Genomic DNA, 18,287 nt, shown 5'->3' on the forward strand with positions numbered 1-18,287 from the left:
AGTACCAATGATTAACTTCTGATGGAGGATCATCCATAATCTTTGAAATATGAAAAACCCAGTGGGATGGTAAAAAGGACTACACCAACTGCTTCCTGGTCCAGCAGATGCCACTGCCCAGACTGGAAGTCAGCCAAGCTAATCTCCTTGGTCTCTGCTCGAAGGGAAGATATCAATGCCTCCCACTGAAAGTGTATTCAACTCTCGATCTCTGGTTAAAAACCAGTCATAATTATAAGTTGAACGCTTATGACATGCCCTAAAATGATGTGTGTATTTTGCAGGTTTCTTTACAATAAGTAGAATTACTAAGTGTTATTCAGGCTAATGCCGACTAAATTACTTGACTGTTAAAACAAGTAACACTTTCAATTAAGTATTTACTGACAGTTCTATGTATATATGTCGTGAAATAAAAATAAGTACAGAAATATTCAAAGTGAAGAGGTAGAAAAAGACCAGGTACCAAGAGGCATTCCACAAAACGGAAATGGTACATTACTTAGGTAATACTCGCACACCCTAGAAGAAACAGACTCTCTCTCTCTCTCTCTCTCTCTCTCTCTCTCTCTCTCTCTCTCTCTCTCTCTCTATCTCTCTCTCTCTCTCGCTCTCTCTCCTCTCTCTCTCTCTCTCTCTCTCTCTCTCTCTCTCTCTCTCTCTCTCTCTCTCATGAAGAAGTATCGCACTGTAAATCGTAATAATATAAAGACTCATTTTTGCTGAGAAGGTAAAATTCAAGGCGTACAGTTATAATAGTTTTAGAAATTTATTACGTGCATTGGAGATGCTGAATTGACTATAAAATGGTTTCTAATACATTGCAAATAACCGGATTTGACAAGAAGTACGTTTCAGTAGTACTAGGTACTTTACAGAAGATTTATAGCAAACGTAAAATATGTTAAAATTACAAGACATTCTCTAAGAATTTGTTCTATTAGTTATTCAATGCTGTTCTCTTAGAACATACTCGTTGAGCCACAGTAAATATATCAAAATGGCCAATCACTTTGACGCTCCAAATATGAGAAATCTCATAGTCCCATTCCTGACGCGTGGAGAGTGCGCTACAGTCTAGGAGAAAAGTTGTACTCGACGTCGTACTGGTGCATCATGGGAGTTTTCTGAGGCTGAAAAGGGAAAAAGGGAAAACTTTATTGTAATAAGGTTGGCATGGCATTGTTTTTCGATTAGGGTGAATCGAAGGAAATTTCGTTTAATGAAGTCCCCTAAGGAAGTTAGTGCCCTCAGTGTTGTCTCATGTGATTCATTGCAAACATGACTAAAGGATATTTGGTAACGTTCCTTTGGGCCCTAGTTGCAAGCAATTTTTAGCTTTTTTCTTCGCCTCCATTTCCAGTAAAGTCTTCCGTTCTGGTCTGCAAATACGTTCCCGAGAAAGTTATTTATCATGAGATGGGATCAACCACGGTCTAGATACAACTATCTGGACCGTGGGGCCAACCAAATCCTCCTTTCATATCGAAGTGATCGTAGAATGTACTACGAAGCAAGCTTTCTGTGATGGCTATTATTCAGATTGGACCATTTGTATCGAAGCAGAAATGATCGGTTATAATCACGCAGTCACTGCCAACAAAAGACTTTATATACTTACTGCCCTGTGAGCATCGGTGCACTCGACGGCGGTCAGGTTCTCCTGCGTGCATTTCTCCATCCTGAAGACGCATTCGTTGATGTAGATCTTCCTGTTGCTAGCGCAGACGATCTGGATATCGCTCACCTTGTCACAAGTTGGGCACTCCTCATGATGCAGGAGGACCACGGGGTGCGAGACGCTTTCGTCAATCACTGAGGAAAGAGAAGATAGAGTGTCCTCTCTCACTCTCTCTCATTCATACGTAACTAACGGTTTATTTTTAGGAATAACTGAGAGAAAAATTGCGTTCAGTATATTCACGTTTTTTAAAATTTATCTCAGAACTTTATAACAGAAAAGCTTAGAAAGAGAATAGAATTTGCATTTAATATATTGATTTTTTTTATTTAACTCAGAGCTTAACACTAGAAAAGATTGGAAAAAGAATAGGCTAAGTTTGAGAGAGAGAGAGAGAGAGAGAGAGAGAGAGAGAGAGAGAGAGAGAGAGAGAGAGAGAGACTGATATCCCAGTGCAAGTCATCTAGGTCTGTATGAACTTAGAAAGAGTGAGAGAGAGGCTGGTATCCCAACGCAAGTCATCTAGGTCTCCATAGAGAGAGAGAGACTAAAGGCTGGTATCGCAAAGCATATGCCATTTTTATCTGCATGAACCTTAGATAGAGAGATAGCGAGGGAAGGTGGGGGGAGGGTGGGTAGGTTCTATACTAACTAAATTCCTCAGGAATGTTAGATTCCTCTAGGCCCCGAATGCGTCTCTCAGGAGCTCCTGCGACGAGTCCTACGAGCCCTAGGATTGCGCATCCAACCACAACGATCTTAGAACCCATGGCGCTAGGTGGTGACATCACCGTCTTCCAGTTGAATCTGCAAAAAGGAAATTATTTCACGAAGACGCGAGCTGTCAGTTGGGGATCGTCACATCATTATTATTATTATTATTATTATTATTATTATTATTATTATTATTATTATTATTATTTTCTTTTTTTTATCACAGTCCTCCAATTCGACTGGGTGGTATTTATAGTGTGGGGTTCCGGGTTGCATCCTGCCTCCTTAGGAGTCCATCACTTTTCTTACTATGTGCGCCGTTTCTAAGATCACACTCTTCTGCATGAGTCCTGGAGCTACTTCAGCCTCTAGTTTTTCCAGATTCCTTTTCAAGGATCTTGGGATCGTGCCTAGTGTTCCTATGATTATGGGTACAATTTCCACTGGCATATCCCATATCCTTCTTATTTCTATTTTCAGGTCTTGATATTTATACATTTTTTCCCTTTCTTTCTCTTCAACTCTGGTGTCCCATGGTATTGCGACATCAATGAGTGATACTTTCTTCTTGATTTTGTCAATCAACGTCGTGTCTGGTCTATTTGCACGTATCACCCTATCCGTTCTGATACCATAGTCCCAGAGGATCTTTGCCTGATCGTTTTCTATCACTCCTTCCGGTTGGTGTTCGTACCACTTATTACTGCAAGGTAGCTGGTGTTTCTTGCACAGGCTCCAGTGGAGGGCTTTTGCCACTGAATCATGCCTCTTTTTGTACTGGTTCTGTGCAAGTGCCGGACATTCGCTTGCTATGTGGTTTATGGTTTCATTTTTCGTATTGCACTTCCTACATATAGGAGAGATGTTATTTCCATCTATCGTTCTTTGGACATATCTGGTTCTTAGGACCTGATCTTGTGCCGCTGTTATCATTCCTTCAGTTTCCTTCTTGAGCTCTCCCCTCAGTAGCCATTGCCACGTGTCATCGCTGGCTAGTTCTTTAGTCTGTCTCATGTATTGTCCGTGCATTGGTTTGTTATGCCAGTCCTCTGTTCTGCTTGTCTTTCTCCTGTCTCTGTATATTTCTGTATATATTTCTAAATTATTATTATTATTATTATTATTATTATTATTATTATTATTATTATTATTATTATTATTATTTCAGAAAACGAAACCTATTCACACGGAACAAGCACACCAAAGAGGCCACTGGCTTGAAATTCAAGCTTCCAAAGAATGTTGTTGGTTTCAACCTCCCACCGCCAAAGACCCCACAATGCAACAGTCACTGATCATAATAGGCGCGAACCCGCCACATCTGAACGGCAAGCCACGGCACTAACTTAACCATACCACCGGAACCGGTGTATGTCGAATGTCATTCCGAGTATATAGCCTCAAAGTATATAATTACTGTTATGTCCAGGTTTTCTTCTAACTGAATTGTTTGTAAGTTTTCAGTCACTGATTGTATCTGGAGGCTTCTTTGATAAGTTACCTTTTTAGAAAATTTCTATTATAGATGATAGTTATTTAATGTACAGGAATATGTTAGCAGTAAATTGTCTCTTTGTGTATATATCAATATTGTGCTCTGTGAACAACATGCTGACAGTCATGATTTCTCTTCTACGCTGGTCCGCTGGTTCGAACCCACGAAAGGACGAAATTACTATCAACTAAAAAATTCCCTTTCGGTTAACATATATGAAAATATATCAATTCCGAGGCAGAGCGAATCGGATATTAAAGGACATTTGTAGTTTAATGCATGCATATATATATATATATATATATATATATATATATATATATATATATATATAACATAAAACGAACGGTAAATACGAACTAAAAAGTAATCACAAAATTACGATAACAAAAACAAACATAAAAATAAGGCGAAATGTAGTTTGTTTACATTTCACCTTATTTTTGTTTTGTGTGTTTTAGTTTTAATTAGTTATTTAATTATTATTTTCGTAATTTTGTGATTAATTTTTAGTTTGTATTTGCCGCTCGTTTTATGTTATTTTGAAGATTTTAGTAAGATAATCAATTTTATTGTATATATATATATATATATATATATATATATATATATATATATATATGAAATGAACACTAAATATTTGTGTTCATGCTTTTCGTTAACAAGCCGTGCGTGTTCGTTATGGGCAATAATGGATATTCTCTCTCCCTGTTCCAATTTTTTCTTGAGAGATGTTTCTTTGTGCAATGAACATTGTTTTGCATGAAATCAATAGTCGAGGAAGCAAAAAAAGGTACAAAAAAAAGGGGGGGTTTTCGTTAATGAGCATCGCTGCGCAGCCCAAGATTATTAGACTTATATAGCATCTTATCGTAATGAACGTATTATTATGATATCTATATATTAGAAATGCGTATATAACTTTTTTCATTACTGAGAGAACCCCCTCATTGTTCAACTCACTTTTGCAACGTTCCAATGCACGATTGACACAGAGGTTCATTCCAAATCAATGGCTTTTTCAAAATTGCCAATGTGGGTTACCGGAGAACGAAGTGTATGTGGAAAAATATAGTGATTATTCTTTTCTAATCGAGTTTCTTTGCTAAAATATATTGACTTATATATGATTATCATGCGATTTGAACTCGCCACTCTTGAACGAAAGGGTCTGGAAAATACGTTATCAATATTTGTCAATTTTGCTGATACGATTATATTATGACAAAAAGTATTAAGAATTTTGGGAAAAAATGCTTTCTACAAAACGAAACCATCTGAAAAATTCCGAATCTTCGAGATGCCAAGAGTATCATCATGTTTAAGATCATCAGTTAAAGGTACTGCTCTGGGAATCTATGTCATTTAGCTGATTGCTTGCATGGAAGCTGTTCTGACTGATCTATAATAATAATAATAGCATCCGAGGGTATCTGATCTTGTTTATCCTTCCCAGGGTGACAGGAGGGGAGACATATGACACAGCCACCCACGCCCTACAAACCTGTTTGTCCACCCCGGGTAGGGCGGGGTAGGTAGGGAAACGCCGGGTTCCAGCGCCAACAAGAACTAGAGGGATGCAAATTAGTACGTTGATCATTCACTCTCCAATCATCAAACGTACCAAATTGCAGCCCTCTAACCTCGGTAGTTTTCATTATATTCAAGGTGAAAGTTAACCATGATCGTTGAAAGTTAACCATGATCGTGCTTCTGGCAACGTTATAGGCAAGGCCACCACCTGATCTTTATTTTCGCGGGGCGCGGCTCATTCAGCATTATACCGAGACCACCAAGAGATCCATTTTCGGGGCATTTTCTTTTACTTGTTTTAATGCGAAATCACTTGTGTCTTGTACTTATACCGACCTATTTATTGACAAGCATATTTGTCACTCGACATTTGTCAAAGACAGCGAACGAAGGCATACTGAAATTACTGACTGAGCTAAGGGCAAGTCGAGATGGCGGTGGTGTTGAGTTGGGGGGCTAATTTTAGACCTTTCTGAAGACTGTCGATCTGTCAGAGTGAGACTTCGAAATGTAGTAGACCACCTGTGTGAAGACGCCCCTCAAATTGACGCATGCATTTCCTATAGGCCTAACCGATAGCGTCTCGGAAGCCATTTGCAATGGGTCTAAATTCTATTATGTTAGTTATACCGGCAGTAAGTAATATTTGGTTTTCGTTGTCTTGTGTTAACCTGCTTTTCTCTGCTGGTTTATTCAGTTATTCTCTGGTTTATGGCCCAGTTAAGAGATAACTATTGCGCCGACTGTCTGTCACGAAAACTGGAGCGTTAGAGGATTGAGAGAGAGAGAGAGAGAGAGAGAGAGAGAGAGCAAAACACAGAAAAGTCTTGACGCACAGAACAAACGAGAACAAGTCAAAAATGCGCTGAAGTTTCTTCAGCACAATCGAGTTTTCTGTATAGCCTATATAATCAAGGCCACCGTGCTGAGCTATAGAACTAATTACTTTTAGATTTACAGCCTGAAATACATCCATTTTTAATGTTTACCAAAATACTAAACAATTTCTTTAGACAAATATAGTGTTTTTGATGATAGCCTCCCAAGAGTATATATAGAAGGGTGCTGGAAATCAATGTATTGTACCCGTGTTTATCTATATTTAGTTTTTTCGAAATATCTTCAAGCACTTTGTTGAAAGTGATTTGTGAAACACCGGTTGTTCAAATTTTTCTTCTGGGTGACAATGCATTCTCCTAGCCCTAAGAGAGACAATCTTCTATAAAATATTAGGTGCAGCATGAGTTGCTAAAACTTGAAGCTATAAAGTTTAACCCATTGTCGAAAAGATCCTTATCACACGCACGATTTGCATGAAAAAGGTAATTGGTCAGCACGTTACCTTTCACCTTGACATCACGATAAGAGTAAAAATGAATACAAGAGTTAGAAAGCGTGTTCTCTCTATAAACAGATCTTGCTGTTTGGTCAGCTGAAATTGTGGGAAGTTTAGTTGGTATACACTATACAGTGTCGAGCTCACATTTGAGACATTGCCTTGCTTTCATTAGCCCGCTGGTATAGTGGTTAGCGTTGTGAATTGCCACTCAAATGTCGTAGGTTCGCGTCTCCACCAGGGCGGTGAAAAATCACTGCCACTGTATCACAATCAGCAACTGCTGCAGTGTGAGGTCTGCGGTGGGAGGTTGAAACCAACACTTCTTTAGAAGCTTGAATTTCAAGTCAATGGCTCCTTTGGTGTGCTTGTGTCATGTGGAGACTTTTATCTAATAATAATAATATTGATAAAGCTCTACCTCAAGAACCTGGAACCAATCTCCAGACCTTGCTGGAAACATTTCGGTTTTTTAAGTTCTACTTTACCCACAGAACCTGGAAAATCTCTAAACCTTGCTGGAAACATTTCCACTTTGGAAGTTTCTGCGTTACCTCGAGAACCTGGAAACAAATTTCTAAACCTTGCTGGAAACATTTCCGTTTAAGAAGTTTCTGTGTTACATCCAGAACCTGGAAACCAATCTCCAGACCTTGCTGGAAACTTTTCGGTTTAGGAAGTTCTGCTTTACCTCCAGAACCTGGAAAATCTCTAAACCTTGCAGGAAACTTTCCTGTTTTGGAAGTTCTGTTTTACCCCCAGAGCCTGGAAATAAGTTTCTAAACCTTATTGGAAACATTTTCTTTTAAGCAGTTTCTTCATTACCTCGAGAACCTGGAAACCAATCCTAGATCTTGCGAAAGGTTCTGGAAGTTTCTGCTTTACTTCGAGAACCTGGAAATCAATCTCCAGACATCGCTGGAAACATTTTCGTTTAAGAAGTTTCTGCCTTACCCCCCCAGAACCTGGAAACGAATCTCTAAACCTTGCTGGAAACTTTCACGGTTTTGGAAGTTCTGCTTTAATCTCAGAGCCTGGAAACAAATTTCTAAACCTTGCTGGAAACATTTCCGTTTAAGAAGTTTCTGTGTTACATCCAGAACCTGGAAAATCTCTAAATCTTGCTGGAAACCTTCCCGCTTGGGAAGTTATTGTCGCCAAACACTCCGCTAGTACGAGGTACCCAGAGGTCCCTACCGCAGTATAATGTCTCACAGGTTTGTGTCCGGAATGTAGTGAATCAATATTCCAGAGAATGTCAAAAGTGTTCTGGAATATTTCGATCGGAGAAAGCGAGGTTTGGTGTCGTAGTCGTTCCATACCTTGTTAATTCATTCGACATTCCCTGTATATCCCACTTACGTAGCTGGTATTTAGAGAAATGAACATATATTTTGTACGTCAAAATCTACATTCGCAGTCCTTACTTTCTGTTAATCCCAGCTCCCCTTTCCCTTTTAGTATAAGTCACGCGAGGATTATTCTGAACTAGCGTGGTCCTATCATCCTTCCTTGTAATTGAAACAAGATTGCTTTCGATTACAAACAATGCGCTTTGACGCCAAATTGCTTTGCGCTTGCGATCGAATATGCATTAGGTAGAGGGTGCGAGAATGAATGGTAGATATATGTATGTATATGCTTTTGGAGACAAAGTTTTTAATGTACGCAGATTTTGTTGAATTCTATGGCTTTTTGGTTGTTGATCAACTTCTCATTAGTTTGACGATAAGAAGAAGATTTAAGAAAATTTTGTCAAACTAATAAGAAGGTGATCAACAACTAAAAAGCCATAGAATTCAACGAAACCTGCATATGAGAGCCTGAACATGTATGGCTTAGAAACACGACGACTGCGAGGACAACTAAAAGAAACATTTAAAATACTGAAAGGCATAACAAAAGTAGACAGTAATCTATTTACATTAAACGAAAACCAGACAAGAAATAACGGATGGAAACTAGAATTGAAGAGATACAAGACATCCCATTATGGGTACTTCTTTACATTACAAGATATGTGACACGTGGAATAAACTGCCACCAGAAGTGTTTAAAAACTAAGCAAAACAGTGTGGGTGGAAGAGTTTAAATGAAAGCTAGACAAAATCATTAGGACACTGTTAATGCACAGTAAAACCTGCTCCTACAGATAAGTGAGCACACGATGTCTCCCCGGATGGACTAACAAGCCTTGGAGACATCCTAATCCTTGTAACTCTTCGTAACTCCTTTTAACTCTCTGTATTCCTCTTGTGAACATGGTACTACGACAAAACAATAACCATAAAAATATTTCAACAAAGAAGAATGTGTTGTTAAAAATACAAAAAAAATAACAGTACAGAGCACACGTGTGCCAGTGTTTATCCAATACTGGCTTTAACACATATGTCTCACCCACCCAGATTCGATGACTTATAAGGTGAACCTGAGAGCACAGGACTGTCATCTATCTGTCTGTGTTTATTCAAGTAACAAAGTTCTAGTTAGCGTTAGGCGCAATTCTACTAGAAATAAAAAAAACTCGTTCGTATGTAGAGGACCCCAAACAGAAGGTTTGACAAATGGATCTAGCTAGAGGTCTTGATTGTTAGGGTTATTTAATTGCATTGTCTGTATGTTTTCCATTACGAGTTCGGAGGTCGTGTGGCGTAAGGAAAATGGAGAAAGGTTGATTTGAAGTACAATCTATCTATCTATATTCCATTTGCCAGGTTGTTATTGATGCGTTGTTTATAGAGGGCGTGGCGCGGATTTGTTTTTTTGTTTATTATTGTTATTATTTAGAAGATGAAACCTATTCAAGAAGAACAAGCCCAGAAAAGGGGTCGTTGACATGAAATTCAAGCTTCCAAATAATATGGCACTCATTAGGAAGAAGTAATAGAAGGTAATGGGAAATAGTACAAAAGAAGAGATTTCATTCATTAAAAAAGAAAAAAATAATAAATTAATAAATAGATAAAAATGAATTAAAATAAACGAAGAACAGTAGTATTAGGGTGATCTCAGAGGAGGGAATGGGAAATAGTACAAAAAAAGAGATTTCATTCATTAAAAAAGAAAAAAAATAATAAATTAATAAATAGATAAAAATGAATTAAAATAAACGAAGAACAGTATTAGGGTGATCTCAGAGGAGGGAATGGGAAATAGTACAAAAAAAAAAAGAGATTTCATTTATTAAAAAAACAAAAACAAATTGATAAATTAATAAATAGATAAAAATGTATTAAAATACAAGGAGAGCAGTATATATTAGGGTAGTAATGCATTTTATCATCGCTTTAACTTCTGAAGTTCCAATTGCAATACTTCTGAAGTTGAGGAGGTAATGGGAAATACAAAAGGAAGAGGTCCTGTTTATTAAAAAACAAAAAAAAATTTGATAAATTCATAAAAAGATAAAAATGCATTAAAATACACGGACAACATTATTTGGGCAGTAATGCATTGTATCATCGCCAGAACTTCTGAAGTTCCAGTTGCACAACTTCTGAAGTTCAAACTACACAACTTCTGAAGGGAGACTGTCCCACATTCCCCCCAAAGGTGTCAGGAGGAATAAAGGACCTCTGGAACTTCTCAGAAGTTCGACAGCAGCGAGGTAGTACACATCTACTGCACTCAGGCACTGCTGTTCAGCGAATCTGGCTGCTCTCGTCAGATATAGAGGGGGAATCAGGGGTCAATCGTGAGTGTGAAAGATCTCCGTTGAAATACAACTTAAGCAGAGACCTGTCTTTCTGGTGTCTTATTTTATATATAACGTAAGTCTTTCAATGTATTAATCCAGAAACACTCCGTAACAGCAGCGCACGTGGTTTAATAGTACGAGTTCGTTCTGAAGCGTTGTCTCGTACAACACATAATCGGCGATTTCACTGCGTGCAAAGTTTAGATTGGGAGAGAGAATTTTCTGTCTAAGAGGTCCTCTTCACTCTACGCAGAATTTATTACAAACTCGCGGAAGTATCCTGCTGGTCTAATTACCGTTCCTAAGAAGCTGGAAAGAATACTAACACGCTGAATGAATGTGGGTATAACCACCGCCATCTTGAATTGTGATTCAAGATGGCGTTGTATCACAGAGTGACTCGAATATACGAATATTTTTAGTGTTTCTTACCAGTGTTTCTCTCTCTCTCTCTCTCTCTCTCTCTCTCTCTCTCTCTCTCTCTCTCGTCGTCTTCCTAACCAAATTCGCCAATATCATCTCCGAACTGTAATACTCTAAAACGCTGAATGAATGTGGGTATCACAGAGTGACTCGAATATACGAACATTTTGAGTGTTTCTTACCAGTGTTTCTCTCTCTCTCTCTCTCTCTCTCGTCGTCTTCCCCAACCAAGTTCGCCATTATCAACTCCGAACTGTAATACTTTCCTAGATTATGATAATGCGATGTTAGCTGTGCTCCGTGGCGCTTGTTCAGTGCCTAATCTTAATTTATGACATGTGGCCAAAACTCTCTGGTTATAATCCCAGCCAGTCTGGTTTTAACGCACTCGATAGGATTACTAGCTGCTTCGAGCTCCGCTAACGAGAGCTTATCCGAAAGCACGTATTTTGTATTATAGAGTTTTAGTTTTCTGTAAAAGATAACTATTCGAGATGGCTTTGCTGTCCGTACGCACTTTTTTCTGTCCGCACTCAGATTTTTTTAAAACTACCGAGGCTAGAGGGCTGCAAATTGGTATGTTGATCATCCATCCTCCAATTACTAGACCAAACTGTAGCCCAATTACGTATGCTCAAGGCTACATAGTACACGTAATACTATTATGAATAGAGACGTCAAAATCGGTTTTTTTTATACCGAGTCATTTAGGCTGGAAAACTCAAAAAATGAAAAAAAAGAAAGGGCGGGGTTACTTCAGTTCGTTAAAACAGGGACGAATTATGGACCTGGTGCCCTGTGAGGTGCCTCACACTGAGGGACCTGGGACAACCCAAACGAGCTGTAAGGTCTGTAAGGTAAAGTCTGGTAAGGGTAATAGTAACGTATACATATTGCCACATCCCCGTTCTTCCGTCAAATAGCGGTTGTAGTATTATGTCAGTATTCCTGTATATTTCACCACTGGAAGAACCCAGACGCATTGGCGTTACTATGCGTAAATACGTGCTTATTAACCTCCTCGAGTCGATATTCTGATCAACTTTCACGGAGCCACCACGCGCCGGAAGGAGCGAGAAGCCCCCACCAGCAATTCCAGGACTAAATTGACATTATTGCTCTTACGAAATCAGATCACATATTCACTCCCGGTCTTATTTGCTCCCAAGATCCACCAAGACCGCTATTGTTCGAACATGGAAGTGGAACGTTTCGTTCTTCGGGTCTTGCTTTTCAGGCAAGAAATATAGTAGGGAAAAACTCTCTATCGCGAAAGTATATATAATGTTCTAAAGGGTCAAAAATAATACAAAGTGTTAAGAGTCCGTGTATAATTTTTAAGACTTTACAAAAAGCTTTCGAACCCTTCCCTTCCATTTGGACTGACGATGAACCCAGGGAAGGGTTCGAAAGCTTTTTGTAAAGTCTTAAAAATTATACACGGACTCTTAACACTTTGTAAATTGTGGACCCTTTAGAACAAGAAATATAGTCTTATTATTTGCAGCCATTTTTTTTCACTGTAACTAAATTAATAGATTAATAATCTTGTGTTTTAATTAGTCTGGAAGTAAACACGTATAATGTTCGTGTAAATGTTTGGGCTTAGACCCACTCTTCAATGAATCTGGTTGTTTTTCCAGTTTTGGTTTTCTGTAAAAGACAACTATTGAGATGGCTTTGTCTGTCCGTCCGCACTCTTATTTTCTGTCCGCCCTCAGATCTTCAAATCTACTGAGGCTAGAGGGCTGCAAATTGGTATGTTGATTATCTACCCTCCAATCATCAAACATACCAATTTGCAGCTTTCTATCCTCGGTAGTTTTTATTTCATTTAAGGTTAAATTTAACCATAATCGTGCTCCTGGCAACGTAACTACACAGGCCACCATGAGGCGCGGGTCTTACAGTATCATACCCAGACCACCGAAAGATAAATCTATTTTCAGTGGCCTTGACTGCAAGATGTACAGAAAACTCGATTGATTTCTTTTGCGCATTTTTTATTTGTAGCGTTTTATTTACTGTAAATTAACCCATTGGTTAATATATTAATACCTTGGATACTAGAAATGCAAAGTAACCTTTTTTTTCTTTTTTTTTACCATTAAACCCACCTTTAATTTATTTTCCCAGGTGTGTATTGAGATATCGTTCATGTTAGCGTCTTAGGATATGACCAAGGTAAGAAAGCACGACGTATTATCAAGGGATTATTTGTCTTATTTGGCCATATTTTAAATGTATTTTTCAGTCGATATTTGAGAAAGTTACTTTTCGGCAATTTATATCTATACGTTTGTTTTTGGGAGTTTGGAGCGTATATATAAATAAAAGTTTCATATTCCGGACCGATCGTGACGAATCCCTTTCAGTGCTCCACACTGATTGTTGGCAAAGAATTGAAGTGTTATAACTGTGTTCGATCTTCCCTTTACAAAAACGGACGATTTATCACCTTTTCGGCTGTATTTTGTTCATCACTAAGTTTGCCTGCTTTGAACAGCAAGTATAAAAGACCCTGATTTACAAGTTATATTTAGCGCACCGTTTTGAAAGAGTTTAATTGTTCTCCAGCTAAATTTATTTTAACTTTTTGTCGTCAAGATTTACTGTATCAATATTTTGCTTTTAACTGCTGGGTGCAATCATATAATTCACCTTAATGGCTCATTGTTTTGTCACGCAGTATCTATCGTCTGTCAGAGTTTTTCCAAAAATTCTTGGCAGTGTGCCTTAATTACCTGTTATAACACTTATTCACATTTCCCCTGTTATTAGTTATTAGTCTAAAAAAAAACAAGTTCCTGTTCACATGTTCTGCATCATTCGTCACTTGTGTGCTGAGAAGTCTTGTGTCAGGCAAGTGTGACCAATTATCTGTCAAAAATAGTCCATACGGTCATTAGTTTGTTTGGGAGGCGCCATTGTGTTTTGCGATAGTAGTTATTAGTTATCATGGAAGATCCACGTATCATGTAACATTCGTTAGGTGACCACTCACTTACCGCAAGGGTTAATCCCATTGACCATCAGCTCAGGATATCAAAGCGACAAGAGGGGATGAGCAACTCTCAAGGAAACCAGAACAGCCATCATATAAATGATGGCTCAACAAGAAGTTCCAGAGGACTGCTGGGCCTTGACCCAGGCTGACAACCTACGCATCTCTTGAAAATGGGCCACAGATAGGGCCTGAAAGTACTCGAGTGCTGAGTAAAATAAAATGTAAATACTTATAAGTAAACACGTTACACACGGTAATTTTGTGGGTTTATTTTCCAATCTTCAGATGAAAACTGAAAGAAGTTATTCTTTGATTCGTTAGGTGATTGTTGAGGAGTCTGTATGTGTCATGCAGTGTTATACATAGTGAAATGTTTTCCAGGAAGACCAAACAGTATGTGAATGTTGTCGGATAATCGTATACGAGACTCCATATTTTTTACAATTTTAGTTATTTGTCGTGGTAAATCCACGTACTATCTAACGTTTATTTCGATACATCTCAACTTCCATCTGTTATGTAACTGTGGCCAGTTGTTGGAAAAGTGTGCAATTATGCAAGCAAAGTCAGTTGTGAATTTAAAGAGTCCATGTGCTGTGTATTGGTTGTCTTATGTTTGTCGAGTGGAGGTCATTTATCAAGCAAGCAAGATCAGATGTGTTTATCAAGCAAGTAAGATCAGATGTGTTTTGAGTGGGGGTTAATGTTTCATCTTACTGATTCATGGTCAATTGTTTATAGGAATAACCAAATTTTATACATTTATTGTCGTTTGTGTCATGAAGTGTGGTCAAATGTCTGTCAGAAACAGTCACTGAATTCTGCAGATGTGATATCTTGATTAGTGAGTCTAGTTCGTGTAAGCTTAGAGAAGTCTACATAAAATCTATAAGCGTTCATGCAAAGTCTAGGAGGGTGCATGAGAAGTCCATAATGGTCCATGCAAAGTCTAAAAGTTTTACACGTGAAGTCTAGGGTCCATCCATAGTTCAGAAATGATGTCTGTGCAAAGTCTAGATATGTCCACTGACATTCTATAAGGGTCGATGCAAAGTCTAGAAGGGTCGATGCAAAGTCTAAAAAAGGGTTCATGCAAAGTCTAGAATGGTCCATGCAAAGTCTAAAAGGGTTCATGCAAAGTCTAAAAAAGGGTTCATGAAAAGTCTAGAATGGTTCAAGCAAAGTCTAAAGGGTTCAAGCAAAGTCTAAAAGGGTTCATGCAAAGTCCAGAAAGGTTCGTGAAAAGTCTAGAATGGTCCATGCAAAGTCTAAAAGGGTTCATGCAAAGTCTAGATAGGTCCATTCAACTTCTAGAAATGTCCGTGCAAAGTCTAAAAAAGTGTTCATGCAAGGTCTAAAATGGTCCAGGCAAAGTCTAAAAGGGTTCATGCAAAGTCTAGAAAGGTTCATGAAAAGTCTAGAAAGGTCCATTCAAAATCTAGAAATGTCCATGCAATGTCTAAAAAAGTGGTTAATGTAAAGTCTAGAAAGGTCCATTTAGAATCTAGAAAGGTCCATGTAAAGTCTAAAAAAGGGTTCATGCAAAATCTAGGAAGGTTCATGAAAACTCAAGAAAGTTCCATGCAAAGTCTAAAAAAGGGTTCATGCAAAGTCTAGAAAGGTCCATTCAAAGTTTATAATGGTTCATGCAAAGTCTAAAAAAGGGTTCATGCAAAGTCTAGAAGGGTCCATTCAAAATCTAGAAATGTTCGTGCAAAGTCTAAAAAAGGGTTCATGCAAGGTCTAGAAAGCTTCATGCAAAGTCTAAAAGGGTTCATGCAAAGTCTAAAAGGGTTCATGCAAAGTCTAGATGTCTATCAAAATCTAGAAATGTCCGTGGAAAGTCTAAAAAAGGGTTCATGCAAGGTCTAGAAAGCTTCATGCAAAGTCTAAAAGGGTTCATGCAAAGTCTAAAAGAGTTCATGCAAAGCCTGGAAAGGTTAATGAAAAATCTAAAATGGTCCAAGCAAAGTCTACATGTCTATGTGTGAAGTCTAGATGGGTACATGCAAAGTCAAGAAAGGTCCACGTGGAGTCTACAAGGACCATCCATAGTTAATAAATATCTGTGCAAAATCTAGAACGGTCCATCGAAGGTCCAGAAGGGATAATGTAAACTCAAGACAGGTCCATGTGAAGTCTAGAGCCATGAAAAGTCTACAAGGGTCCATATTAAGTCTAGGAAGGTCTATGCAGAGCCTAGAATGGTCCATGTAAAGTCTACAATAGTCCAAGTAAAATCTAGAAGGTTCATGTATAGTCTACAATCGTTCATGTAGTCTACAATGGTCCATGAAAAGTCTACAATGGTCCATGAAAAGTCTATAAGGGTCCATATTAAGTTTAGGAAGGTCAATGCAGAGCCTAGAATGGTCCATGTACTGTTACAATAGTCCATGCAAAGTGTAGAAGGTCCCGTGTAAAGTCAACAAAGGTCCATCCATACAAAGTCTAGAATGGTCTATTTAGTCTACATGAGTCATGTAAATTGTTTACAAAGTCTAGAAGATTTCATGCAAAATCCTAGACGGGTACATAAGGGTGGTGAAGTCTAGAAGGGTGTATGTAAAGTCTACAAGGGTTTATGTCGAGTCTAGAAACGTGAAAGTCTATAAAACCCCATGCAAAATCAATAAGTATCCATGTAAAGTCTAGAGGGGTTCATGCAATGCTGAGAAGAGTCAATGCAAAGTCTATAACGGTATATTAAAGTCTATAACAGTCCATACAATGCCTCGAATGGTCCATGCAAAGTCTGGAAGCGGTCGTGCAAAGTCTAGAAGGGTCTATGTTGAATCGACAAGGCACCATGTATAATCTAGATGTGCAAGAATTCATGCAAAATCTAGGAAGGTTCATGCCAAAGCTAGTAGGGAATATGCAAAGTCTTGAACATGCAAAATCTAGAAAGATTCATGCAAATTCTAGTAAGGCCAATGCAAAGCTGGGAAGGGTCCATGACAAACCTAGAAAAGGCATATGCAAAATCTAGAAGGGTACATGCAAAATCTAAATGGTTCCATGACTACTCTTCGGAGGAACATCCAAACTCTAGAAGGGTCCATAATAAGTCTAGAAGAGTCCATGCAAAGTCTAGAAAGGTCCATGCAGACTCTGAAAAGGTCAATGTAAGGTCAAAAAGTGTCCTTGCAAGGTTCCACGCAAAATCAAGAAGAAAAATTAAAAGTCTAGAAGGGTATACATGCAAAATCAAGATGGGTACATGTAGAATCTGTTAGATAATATGTAAAATCTAGAAGGGTATATGCATGGCCTAGAAGGGTTCATGCAAGCCCCAGAAAGGTACATGCAGTGTTTAGGATGGTCCAAAAAGGTACATGCAGTGTTTAGGATGGTCCAAAAAGATACATGCAATATCAAGGATGGTCCACCAAAAGGTACAATGGCAGTATTAGGGATGGTCCAAAAAAGTACATGCAGGGTTTTAGGATGATCCAAAAAGGTACAATGCAGTTATTAAGGTATGGTCCAAAAAGGTACATGCAGTATTCAAGGATGGTCCAAAAAGGTTACATGCAGTAATTAAGTGGATGGTACCAAAAAGGTACATGCAAGTTTAATTAAGTATGGTCCCCAAAAAGGTACATGCAGTGTTTAGGATGGCCCAAAAAGGTACATGCAGTATAAAGGATGGTCCAAAAAGGTACATGCAGTGTTTAGGATGGTCCAAAAAGATACATGCAATATTAAGGATGGTCCAAAAAGGTACATGCAGTATTAGGGATGGTCCAAAAGGTACATGCAGGGTTTAGGATGATCCAAAAAGGTACATGCAGTATTAAGGATGGTCCAAAAAGGTACATGCAGTATTAAGGATGGTCCAAAAAGGTACATGCAGTATTAAGGATGGTCCAAAAAGGTACATGCAGTGTTTAGGATGGTCCATGCAAAATCTAGAAGGGTACATGCAAAGTCTAGAAAGGTCCATGCAAATTCCTGAAGGGTTCATGCAAAATCTAGAAGGTAATATGAAAATCTAGAAGGGTATATGATATTCTAGAGAAAAGCATGCAAATTCTATAAAAGGTCAGTGAAAAGTCTAGAAAGGTCCATGCACAATCTAGAAGGGTACATACACAGACAAATTGGGTATATGCCAAGCCTAGAAGGGTATGTGCAAAGTCTAGAATCTTTCATGAAAACTCTACCATCGTCATCGCAAATCTAGAGGGGTCCAGGCAAAGTCTAGAAAGGCCGGTGCAATGTCAGGAAGGGTCTTTGAAAAATCTAGTCTAGTACAAAAAGGTCCACGAAAAATCTAAAAGGGCATAAACATGCACAGTCTAGAAGGTCCATGCAAAATCTAGAAGGGTGTATGCAAAGCTAGAATGTTCCATGTAAAATCTACAAAAATCCATGCAAAATCTCCAAAGGTCC

The 18,287-nt window shown here is 38.4% G+C and overlaps 1 protein-coding gene across 3 annotated transcripts in view; it reads right to left on the reverse strand.

Moving 5' to 3' along the window:
* Positions 1-749: 749 nt before the first annotated feature.
* Positions 750-18,287, reverse strand: part of LOC135210241 (uncharacterized) — a 20,180-nt gene continuing 2,642 nt past the window's right edge. For all 3 annotated transcript variants that reach the window (XR_010313475.1, XR_010313476.1, XM_064243089.1), the window contains exons 2-4: positions 2,334-2,488; positions 1,622-1,815; positions 750-1,133 (exon numbers count right to left, since the gene is read on the reverse strand). Coding sequence is in view for 1 of the 3 variants with exons in the window: in XM_064243089.1 (XP_064099159.1) it covers positions 1,071-1,133; positions 1,622-1,815; positions 2,334-2,488 (412 nt within the window). In the remaining 2 variants the exon portion in view is untranslated. The remainder of the gene's footprint in view (positions 1,134-1,621; positions 1,816-2,333; positions 2,489-18,287) is intronic.

The sequence above is a fragment of the Macrobrachium nipponense genome, chromosome 39 (genome assembly GCF_015104395.2).
Source record: "Macrobrachium nipponense isolate FS-2020 chromosome 39, ASM1510439v2, whole genome shotgun sequence".
Taxonomy (NCBI): Eukaryota; Metazoa; Arthropoda; class Malacostraca; order Decapoda; family Palaemonidae; genus Macrobrachium; species Macrobrachium nipponense.